Source organism: Pieris rapae, chromosome 22, assembly GCF_905147795.1.
Source record: "Pieris rapae chromosome 22, ilPieRapa1.1, whole genome shotgun sequence".
Classification (NCBI taxonomy): Eukaryota; Metazoa; Arthropoda; class Insecta; order Lepidoptera; family Pieridae; genus Pieris; species Pieris rapae.
In genome coordinates, this window is record NC_059530.1 from 2,145,439 (window position 1) to 2,157,706 (window position 12,268).

A 12,268-nucleotide genomic window follows, 5' to 3' on the forward strand; every position below is an offset into this window, starting at 1 on the left:
AAACAAATCAAACTACGATTAAGGTTATTGTTAAAACACGCATTAATTTTAGGAGAGTTAATTAAAGTTTTACGATATCTTAGTTAATATATTTAAGGTAGCATGAGTTTACGCAATTAATAAATAGAAGTTTTAAGTGCAAACTAAATGGTGCTGGTTGTGGAGGCCTTGCGGTTATGGTCGTAATAAAAACTCAGATTATAGAACAAAGATTTGTCCGTTAATCTGAGCTATTTAATTCTATGATCTATCTCATCTGTACGAGTGTAGTGTATAATGTACACCGATTACCGTTAATTTACAATTCATTCATTTTAAACTACAAAATTAATCGATTAATGGAAAAATTTACCTTACTGATTATTGCAGTATAAGCTAAAATGGATAATAAATCCTCGATGAATTACAAAAAATACTTACTCATATTAAATTAGAAAAGATCCGTTTTCGGTTTGTTATCTTTTATATTTCCGCTATCGCAAGGATAACATTTTATGAGTAATAACTAATAATTTTGAAGGTTAACTTTTCATTGATAAGTTCGTGGTTACACTTGATAATTGATATTACTAATTGTACGAAATATGTAGCAATAGTAATGTTTGAAAAAGTAATCAATATATTTTATTATTATATAACATAATTAATAAATTTCGAGATTACACCGGCAACAATCAAAATTAAATTTTCATATTAATCGCATAATCTATACAAATATCAAATACGTTCATTACGTCCACCGCACCTTATTAGAGCGTCCATTTTATAAAGACCTCTCCAACCAAACACTTAGTACAAAACTTGAGGTTTATAACCCCGGTGGTTTTATCACCTTATCGAAAATCATCAGTGATAAGAATTTTCAGAATTTGATATCGAAGCCACAATACTAGGCAATGAGCATACCTATATTTTAGTTTTAATTCAGTGTTGTTCGTGAATTTTAAATTTGTTAAAATGCGTGAAATCGTGCACGTTCAAGCCGGCCAGTGCGGTAATCAAATCGGATCTAAAGTAAGTAATTTATAATTCAATATTTTAATGCGGCTTCAAACCCTGATTGCCTTATTGGTGCCTAATTAACCAAATCTTGACTAAGTAGCTATTAACCTCAACATAGAGAATATTGATTTGAGCATTGTTAATGTGTGAAGTGTTTAATTAAACCCCAATGTAAAAATTATTATAAACGTACGTTTCCTTTTAATTATAATTACACACCAACTTGTCAACTAATTAACAAACTACATAGGAATATATAACAACTGCACCATGAGGGCTAAGAGTGGTCGGGAAAGAAACCAGGGTTTTTATGTGTGAGATTTTAGAAATAAAGGATGGAGAAATTCATTTCCATTGGAAATTGGGTCCTACATGAGAAACTTCTATTTTCCAACCAAATCGTTTCACGTTACGCTTACAGCATACCAGAGTCATGCCTTTCTGACTATAGGTGGTGAGGTCTACTACAGAAATCCACGTTATTTTTTTCCACTTTTGTTATTAACACGAAAAAGGTAGGAGTCAAACAAAAACGCCGCTAAATTGTCAATATAGGCATGACAAATAATAATAATGTTGACAGGTATTTTAAAGTCGGTTTTGTTGAATTACTTAAGTTAAATAAATAATCATATTTTACGTATTGTATCATAATGCGAATTAACTTAATTAATTTTTGGGTTATATTACGAAATTTTTACCCGTTTAATAAAAATCAAGAATACTATCGAACTATACTTATGTTATGACGAAAAAGTTGACATCGCCTCGAATCCCACGACTAAAGAATAAATCTACAATTTCGTCCATGAATTTGTTAATTTCAGTTTTGGGAAGTCATCTCCCGTGAACATGCAATTGGTCCAGATGGAATGTACCATGGGACACATCACATTCTCAAAGACCGTCTGAATGTATACTACAATGAGGCATCAAGTGGTAAGATATTTACTAAAGAAAATATTATTTGATAAATATATTTCATATATAATAATAATTAGTTTACAATGTTAAGGTACTAAGTGCAACAGTATTATTAACAACATTCATTATTTGGAGGCAGACAATGCACCCACTAAAAATCATGATTTTGACGTCCCTTAGGCTTTTTAAAGAAATTAAATCAAAACACATTAAAAATAATACACATATATACATAGAGAATGCATAGTTTGTGTGGAACTGACTCATGTGTGTAAATCATGCCCTTATATAGTTTATATATTTTTAATTCATGTGTTTTCAATTGGACACTATGGTACATAAAGATCTTGTCTAACTTAAAACTAAATCTTATCTAATTTACAAGAAAGGATATTTAACATAAGGAAGTGTCCAATAACTACTTACAATCTCTTAAAGAAAAAATAAAGGAATAACAATATAAACTTTGAGTTTGTTTAGTCTGAAATTGAGAGCTAAAGATGAAAAAATGCAGACAAATAGATTATTACAGCACCTATTGTGATTAATTGATACGGATAATTACTTTTAATTGAACATTCATAATTTTAAGAATAGAAAACGCTTTTAACAAGATGGAGTCGCATGTATTATATAGACCAAAGAGAGTCTGACGAATTTCTTTCTTCTTTTAGTCTTTTTAGACACGACTACTAGGATGTAAGTGTAAAAGTAAAATTATTTTCAGGCAAGTACGTCCCTCGCGCTGTGCTGGTTGACCTGGAGCCAGGTACCATGGACTCTGTCCGTTCCGGGCCTTATGGACAGCTATTCAGACCAGACAACTTTGTCTTTGGGCAGAGTGGGGCAGGTAAAAAAAAACGCTGAGTCATTCTATTATTCTTATATTTTATAATCTGGCTACCTTTAATTAATTTTGCCTTTAATACTCAAGAAATGAATTCCCTCTCTTACGAAAAACTTAAATTCCTTATAGAATATGTGATTTCAAAATAATCATGATTGTACCTATATGTTATATTTCGTATGTAACACACGCAACATAATATGTACCACTGAAAACCCATTGTACATTTGTTACAATTACAAATACCAATTTTCATAAGAAATTAAAAAGAAGATCTGCCCTTTTTTTTTCTTAACAGAACGGGGCGATTTTGCCGTATTCTTAGTCTTAATATTTTAACCTAGTTTTAAGTAGCTACATACCAACATAAGAACCTTTAGCTATGCTATTTAGACTGTTTGTGTTTTCATAATAAAAACCTAAATACGTAAAAACTAAATATTTCTCTTCATAAAATCCTTTCCAAGTTTTGGTTACAACATACTGTTTGATTCATTTTAATGTACATAGATTTAAATTAATACTTTTATTTATTAAAAATAGGTAACAACTGGGCCAAAGGACATTATACAGAAGGCGCTGAATTGGTTGATTCTGTGCTTGATGTCATCAGGAAGGAAGCTGAAGGATGCGACTGCCTCCAAGGTAAATTGTGTATAAATACTTCTAAATATTCTTTTAGTTAGAGTATTTATAAGTATAGGAATAGATATTATATAGATAGATAGACATAGAAATTATAATATTATTATCCTTAACGAAACACTTTTTGGGCACCGGTGACCGCATTGCCATCAGCCTTATGCTACTGCTTATTTTTATATGTGCCTCCTGTGCCTATACATTGTTTATGTGTAGTAAGTCCTGGGTTCCATCCCACAGCTGTGCTTTCTATATGCGAATTGAACATTCGAGTATGGTGAAGGAAAGAATTGTGAGGAAACCGGCATGTGTCAAAACCATGGGAAATAAAAATGATCATAGCATGCAATCCTAGGAAAAACCATATGGAGGGTTGTAGGGCTAATATTATTTAATTAATTTATTTTCATATTTTATTTATATCTCTTTCGATTTGAATGTTCCCAGGTTTCCAGCTCGCCCACTCCTTGGGTGGAGGAACTGGGTCTGGTATGGGAACTCTACTCCTCAGCAAGATACGAGAGGAGTTTCCTGATAGGATCATGACCACTTTCAGTGTTGTACCATCACCAAAAGTAAGTAATAATATTGAGTGTATGGGGGTATGGTCCCCATACATTATCTTTGGTAATTTTGAGTAGGGATGCGATACCTGTCTATCTTATGTTCCTTAATAAATGTATTTAAATTATTTTAAAAACTGGTGTAAGTTTAAATCTCAAGATAGGATATTGGCACATATGAACTGTCACTATCTATCCATATATACCGATCCGACCTACCATGGATAGCTTGTATCGACAGATATCTTTTACAATCTGTCGATTGGTTATTGGCATACTTTTATAAATATTTGGATTAATTTATCTCAGATGGTCAAAAATGGATTGAGATAGGTTATTGGGTTTGGGCATATTCACTATTACTTTAATCCAGTCAACAAAATTTATTTAAAGGTATCAGAAGTTGTTCTGGAGCCATACAATGCGACTCTGTCCGTTCACCAATTGGTGGAGAACACTGATATGACGTTCTGTATTGACAATGAAGCCCTCTACAACATCTGCTTCAAGACTTTGAGGTTAAGCAGCCCGACATATGGAGATCTCAATCATTTGATATCGGTAAGTTAGAACAAATAACATTCTCCCAATTTCAGCATTGATATATCACTTAGGTCAAATTCTAAATGGTGTTTAAATTTCTAATATTGTCTTGAGTGCTGTCAAGTGTGTCAAACTTTCAGAAGATATGGTTAGAGATCCGGAAACTAGATTTTTGTCTTTCTAGATTTCCGGTCTAAAAGTCGAACAGTAGATAACCTCGAACGAGACTTGATGACTTCCGTATGTCAAAATCCAATACATTTGACGTACGGTTAGACTCTTAATCAAACGTGCCTTCTCTATCTCTCTCTATCTTTCAATTGTGTTTACGTTGCGATGAAAAGAGACTGTGTATTTTTATGATTTTGTCTCTAATATACTACTCTATGAGTAGACCACGTGATACGTCATGTTGCGTTCAACAAATCACATATTTAATTTTACATTCTGTCTATCCTGATTTTTTTCTTTATCAGCCTTTCGAGCTAAACACTGTATTGGCAATTAATGTTGATATAATAAAATTATTTATATCTTCTATGACTATCTTATTAAATATATTTACAATATTATTATAAACCTATTATATATACTAATTAATATACAGAAAAAATAAATTTTCTTAGTCAAAGAAATAATCCCACCATTACATGAATGTGATAAATTACCTATACATGTAGGTAATTAATAATTTATTTAATTTAATTAATAAAATATATCCTCCAAAAGGAAGTAATATTAAACAGCAAGAACTACCCACAAATTCCTTCATGATACAAAAAAAAATGATAAAATATGTACCCAGGATCTTGAATCTATTCTTAGCCACAAAATAAACTTATTATTTTTTACTTTTGAAATTTTTTTTTTTTATAATTTTATAATAATATATTATTTCCTTATTAAATTCCACTGCAAATTTTTGTTAATTATAGCTTAATGTTAGTAGTAATAGCCGCCTGAGGATATGAACCACTAGAAGGCCCTTTGCAGATGTCTTTGCCAATAATTTATTGAAATTATTTTAGTACACAATGGCGGGTGTGACTACAAGCCTTCGTTTCCCGGGTCAATTGAACGCTGATTTGCGCAAATTGGCTGTCAACATGGTTCCTTTCCCGCGACTACATTTCTTCATGCCGGGTGAGTAAAGTACATTCAATAAAACCAGAGACGTCATTAGTTCTAGGTCTTTGATTTCTGTCTATGTCCTTCCATAGACAAAAAATTGTACCACAGCCTGACCAAAGATTACCTATGTGCGTTTAACTTCCTCGTACTGAGTAGGAAAAACATCGTGAGGAAAACGGCATGACCCAAAAAGTATGTCAGGCACAGAAGGCTGTTGTGTGTGACAGATATCTGAAGCCCAGACCTAAGAGGTTGTAACAACTGTCAATGCGAATTGTGAAACCTTCCTAGTGAAGTCTATGATTATGTATTTGTTTGAATTTTATGGGTTCAGAAGAAGCAGCCAAATGGTTACAGATTATAGGCAGGCAAAAATAATTTTTAAATATTATTTTAGGCTTCGCACCCCTCACGGCGAGGAATTCATTTAACTTCAGAGCGCAGAACGTTGCGGAACTACTGTCGCAGGTACGTTTAATCAATTATTTAAACGAGAAAGGAAAACACTGAAAATTATTTGGAGCCACCTTCAATTATGTGCAATTTTCAATTTCAAATACTTGTACATTACATATACAAACATATTTATAACCTCTCCAGAGATTGTCTCAAAAATTACAGTACCAAACCTGGGACTGCTCCCGAGATAGAAATCTATCAGATTTAAATAAGAATCCTGACTTCTTCGTCTTGAGATTTGACTTTTACATTTCGAGAAATTTGGAGAGAAACATACATAAGTGCTTAGAAATCTTACCTAGAACCTAAATGCCCAAATATCATTGAATTGTAACCATTATATACTAATATCATATGAACACATATAAACATGACTCATGACAACATGACATAATATAACTTTCAAAAAGAAAAAAAAATTATAATGTGAAAAAATCTCCCATAATGTGTTCATAAAAATATTTAAAAAATTTTTTTAGATGTTCAACCCGGGTAATATGATGACAGCGTGTGATCCTCGTCACGGTCGTTATTTGACAGTGGCCACCATGTTCAGAGGTATCATGTCCATGAGGGAAGTGGATGAACAGATTCTGGCCATTCAGAACAAGAACTCCAGGTATTTACAATAAGAGAAGGCATATATACATTTAAATTGTATGGTCCTTCGAGCCGGATTATATTAATTAATTTGTATCATCAAACTAAAGACATGCGAGATAATCGCTAACAAGTGATCTCTTCCAACCAATTGCAATTGAAAAATCTTTAACATTATAGATATAAAAAGTATTTTTTGTGAATTTTTAGTTACTTCGTGGAATGGATTCCCAACAATATGAAAGTATCAGTTTGTGACGTACCACCAGAGGGATTAAAGATGGCCGCCACCTTCATAGGTAACACTACAGCCATTCAAGAGGTATTCAAGCGAATCTTGGAACAGTTCACTGCTATGTTCAGAAGACGGGTAAGAACATAATATATATTATATATATATATGTAATATACATGTTCAATATTACAGAGTACTGACTAAGTGAGTCGAATTTATAATTGAAAATTAATAGAAAAGTATTATTACTACAATTTTTAAAGATCATGTTTAATATGAACTACAGGGTTGACATGGGTTACAGGAAAGACAGTCTTTGTTTGAGCACATTACTCGAGAACGGCTGGACCGATTTTCATGGATTTTGATTTGTTGTTTGGCTTTCGAATAGCAGAGTAACTTAGAAAAGTATTAAAAACATGATCATATTTAGGAATAAAATCCTATTCAAAATGTTCATTAGATTTACACGCGCCTTTGTATAAACTTCGACTTTGAGCTGTCAAACGTTGTCATTTATGACATAAGTAAAATTTTGTGACATATTTGAATTTGAATGAAAATAATTGAATTTTAATATTTGTTAGGCCTTCCTCCATTGGTACACGGGCGAGGGTATGGACGAGATGGAGTTCACTGAGGCATCCAGCAACATGTTCGATTTAATATCAGAATATCAGCAGTACCAGGTAAATCTATTTAAACATTCAAAGCGATCCCTTCCAGGCTACCCCTTTTATATAAATATGTATGAAAAAATATATATTTGGATCATGTCGAAATAAATAGGACGCCATTTAACATAATTAACAACTATGCTGTGTTAAAAAACTTAAACAAATATATTTATAGGTCGCTGAAATAGATGATGAGGAATTGGAGTTGGAAGACGAAGAAATCGAAACCGGCATACCGGTCCAGTTGGATCATTAATCATAAGCCATTATTATTATTAATATGTATGAAAGCGTATATGTTAAAATATATATGCTTGCTTCAGTAAGAGCACGAAAATAAAAATGCTTTTATGATCACATTTTTTTGAACCGTGTAACGGAACGTTTTTTGGTATTGATTTAAGAATTGTTATCTGGGTTTTAACCCTGTACACTGTTTTTCCTCGCAAAAAAAATGTTGATTTGTGTTTTCATAATTAATTGGTTTTGACTATTCTTTGTTTTATTTTTGACAATATATTTGTATAATTTTCAGCAATTCGTTAAATAATTCCTGTTCCGCACTTTGATACTCTTAAGCTAAAATGTAATTTTTAATACAGTTGCTCAAAAAGTGGCATATTGCAGGGAGGTATAGCGTTCGGAAAGTGGCCTATTACACACTCGTGCTTTTTCTTTGCCATTCCCGCACTCGTGCGTTTTCTTTGCCAACTGTCAAAACAATGTGTATTAAAAAGAAAAAACCAACCACGAAGGTTTTATTAAAAAACATTCATAGAAGTTTTTATGATATATGATTTCTAAATATTATAATAATTGGATTCAATAAGTTCGGTTAGGTTTCTTTTCATTTCATATCAATTAAAAAAATATTAAAAAGAATTTTATAATATATGCAAATACGTATTTTTAAAAAGTTTACTAATAATTGGATTCAATAAGTTAGGTTAGGTTTATTATATTTCATATCAAAAGAAAGAAAATATTAAAAAGAAAAAACTAACCATGAAGTTTTTACTAAAAAAATCACAGAAGATTTTATGATTCATGCAAATATTTTAAAAAGAAGCTACTATTTGTTTAAATATCAGATTTAATGATTGGACTCAATGAGTTAGATTTGGTTTTCTTTCAATAAAAATAGTCTACTGAAGAATTGGCTGTATGGGCCAAGTTCCCTTTGCCTACCCAGAATGGCGCCATTTTCCAAAAATGTTCTTTCGAGTTGAGTTATTTGTTGCACAAAATGAGTAATTTTGTCGATATTTTATTTGAATGAATACCACCCGAACGCAGTATAATTGCATAAAATGCTTCGGAGAACAATTTACCGGAAACATATCTACGTGCAATGAATTTATTCCGTAGATAGAAGAGAAAAAAAGTAAATAGTTTAATTAAATTGTTTAATTTTTTCGCAACTGTATTAAAAATAGTCGTTCAGTACACGTGCGGAACCGTCATTGCAACTCGTCCCGACTGTCAACCCTCACCTTCGGCTGCGCCTCGGCTCGGGTAGACATTCGTCGGAACTCGTTGCAATGACAGGCTTTCCGCACTTGTAATGAAATATACTATTTAAGTTTTAATCGTTTTACCAAACGTTATAATAAACAATTTTTATTTCTTAATTGTGTTTTAATTCTTATACTTATTTATTAATTAATGGTCCTTTTACACACACCCTACAGTTTAATAATAATCATTAAAAGCCTTTGCCTATGTAGCTGAAGGTAAATCAGATAAAAATTAGCACATTTTGTTAAAATGATTAGTTACTTGTGAATTTTAGATTTGGTAATAAAGTCAAAGATGTGACAAACAGATCTGTAACCTTATTTTAATGGAAACATGGTCAAAACGGCATTCAAATGTGTCTATCGATTATTTTTACTGTAGATATCCACAGATAAACTAGCATTATATCAATTTACGTTGATTTGTTTAAGCGTTTTTCTGTCTAAGTAAAAATCGTCTCACTGATTTATTTACGAATTGAAACAGTAATAGTCAAAACTTCTCCATGTTTATGGGGTATTTTACAAGATTGATATGTTCTTTAAATACTGCGAAACGTTTTTGTTGTATCACAATTAGATTTTGAAGCGCATGCGTGGAAAGATATCAAATAGGCATTTTTTACGTCTTAGTAACACTATAGGGGTTGGACCACATCTCTAGCAGCACGGAATCAAATAGATAAATTGTGCCGAGGTCACTTACGCAAGCAACGTTTTCTTATTCTTACCACCGCGGACCAGATCGAGTTCACGTTTGGAAATAGCATGACAATAACGGACGCAGTCTGGTGCGTGCATAATATTCAAAAGTTATGAGAAATGAAAAACAAATCACATAATACAAAATTTTATTTAATCATTTAAATATTAGCCGTTACATAAAATACTGTTTTCTCTACATCTAAGCATTGTACATAGTTTAAATATAACCAAGGGTTTAAGACAAAATGACCCGCCAACACCAAACGAATTTGTATGGCCACACGTGACCGTAAAAATCTTTCAATGTCCTTACAAGTAGCGGCACGAAACTCTAGGGCTGACCGTTATTGCGCAGAAGTAAAAAATAAGGTACCTGAGGGGGGCTAGCGGAATGAAGAGCGTCGATTGGCTCTCCAGTCGCTTCCGTCCCCGGCACCACAGTACACATGCGCAGCATATTTTATTTATTTTTATTTTCACATTTAGGTACAAAAACAGAAAACAGATTGATTACATACATAAAATTATTACACACTAAACAACATTTAAAAATCTGACTTCCAATTATATCTGTACACAGCATTTACACTAAATATCAACTAAACAACATACACATATCAAACCGAATGACAAAAAAAATAAAAGAAAAAATATATATATACATACACACACACATGTATATATACATATATCAATTAAATTAGTAATTAAGGTTGCAAGTATTTACTATGAACTATCTTTTTAAATCCCCTCCACGAATCGGCCAGCGCTAGACTTACGTGCCTATAATAGTACTATTGGGGCACATTATTTATTAAGCGCCCTTTATTCATACGTACTGAAGACTTCACGTAACGCGGTGCATTATGATAATTAAATATTATAATTAGTGGAGCATACATTTTTCAATTTATGAAAAGGCCGCTTAATAAATATTGACATATTTGTTGCCTTAACAGAGTTGTTACAAATAGTAAAAACTAGGAACAGAGCCGGATTTAGAGGTCTAGAGGCATCGGGGCAACAAAAAACTGCAGGCCCCTGGCACAAAATTGTTTTTCAAATAAAATAAAGAATTTTTTTCAATCGAGTTTTTTAATTATTATTGTGAAACCAAACTGATTTTTTTACAAATATAATACAATACATCTTTCTGCGTAGTTGCGAAATATGTTCTGGTACTATATGTTATATAATATTATATTAATATATAACGTTCTTTAAAAATCAGTAAAAAAAACACTGCTTCTACTAGATGCCTCAAATAATTCAAGAAACTAAATAATCGTTTATAGTAATAGAGAAATATGTAGCTATAAAAATACTGAGATCAGTCCAATTTGATTAGTAGTAAATCGAGATTATAAGCTTAATTATCAATAATTTACTTAAACTTAAGTTACTTATAAAATTAAATTAACTAGGCTTCACAAATTTTGCGTGAAATGAATGCTCATTGAAAAATAAAACATTTAATTAAGCTAATTTAAATAACTTTGTAAAGAAAAGCTGTCTAAAAAGGCGTACTATAAAGTTATTGATTATCTAGTTGATAAAAGGGCCTGGGACTAGTGCTGGGCAGGCTACTTCTAATTAATTTGTTATAATTGTTTTAAATGTTGTAGAATTGTTTGATGATTTGCTTTTTTAAAAGAGTACCGAGAGTTTTTTACGCCGGCTTTTTCTCTCGGCCTACACCCTCTGTCTTCTTTGCTGATTATTAGGGATGCCTATTCAAATTGAATGACGTGGAATAAGTGATACCTTGATGATTTAATATTCCAAAAAAATTCTGAACCAATTCGACTTAGGTTTCTACAGGAAAAGAGCTTGCCTTAAAAGACCGGCAACGCACTCGCGTCGCGTGAAACGCTCTGATATTAATGTTTAATGACAGCCTACTTTTGGCTGTACTCTCGGGGCGTAGCTCATATAAAATGTTAGAAAGTGGAATGAGGAAAACATACATATTTGGTATACAAATATATCTTAATATATATATTTCTTGTGTGCGTGTGTATGTGACTGAACTCCTCCTAAACGACTGGACCGATTTAGACGAAATTTTTTGTGTGTGTTCAAGGGGATCTGGGAATGGTTTAGATTCACAATTTTGTCCGCTGGACAATGTTTTTTTAATTAATTTTCAATTTATTAGTTGTTGTTGATTTTGGAATGTTTTACATTGGATCCGACAGGCGGCGCTACCATCGCAGTGTCAAATTTTAAATAATATTCGAATTTTAATTTTAGTCTGTCCCGAAATTTTAAAAAAGTTTTGTTATCATTGTGTTATATCGTGTGTGACCATGTGCTGGATCGTTAGATATTGTCATAACATTTGAATAATAATTTTCATCAAAATGGCTTATTAAAAATTGAAATTTTGAAATTAAAGACGTGTAGACAGGACAACGTCTGTC

The 12,268-nt window shown here is 32.0% G+C and overlaps 1 protein-coding gene across 2 annotated transcripts; it reads left to right on the forward strand.

Annotated features, from left to right (window-relative positions):
- Nucleotides 1-5: 5 nt before the first annotated feature.
- On the forward strand, nucleotides 6-8,116 carry LOC110992564 (tubulin beta chain). 2 transcript variants are annotated; one of them, XM_022258437.2, is made up of 13 exons: nucleotides 6-97; nucleotides 867-1,014; nucleotides 1,830-1,941; nucleotides 2,654-2,776; nucleotides 3,317-3,418; nucleotides 3,863-3,990; nucleotides 4,372-4,539; nucleotides 5,550-5,664; nucleotides 6,050-6,120; nucleotides 6,591-6,730; nucleotides 6,922-7,081; nucleotides 7,534-7,635; nucleotides 7,799-8,116. In XM_022258437.2, the coding sequence occupies exons 2-13, from the start codon at nucleotides 958-960 to the stop codon at nucleotides 7,877-7,879; spliced, it is 1,359 nt and encodes a 452-aa protein (XP_022114129.1). In that variant the 5' UTR covers nucleotides 6-97; nucleotides 867-957; the 3' UTR covers nucleotides 7,880-8,116. The 2 variants fall into 2 exon arrangements, with proteins under 2 accessions (XP_022114129.1, XP_022114130.1); XM_022258438.2 differs by lacking the exon at nucleotides 6-97 and having other exon boundaries at nucleotides 714-1,014.
- The last annotated feature ends 4,152 nt before the right edge of the window (nucleotides 8,117-12,268 follow it).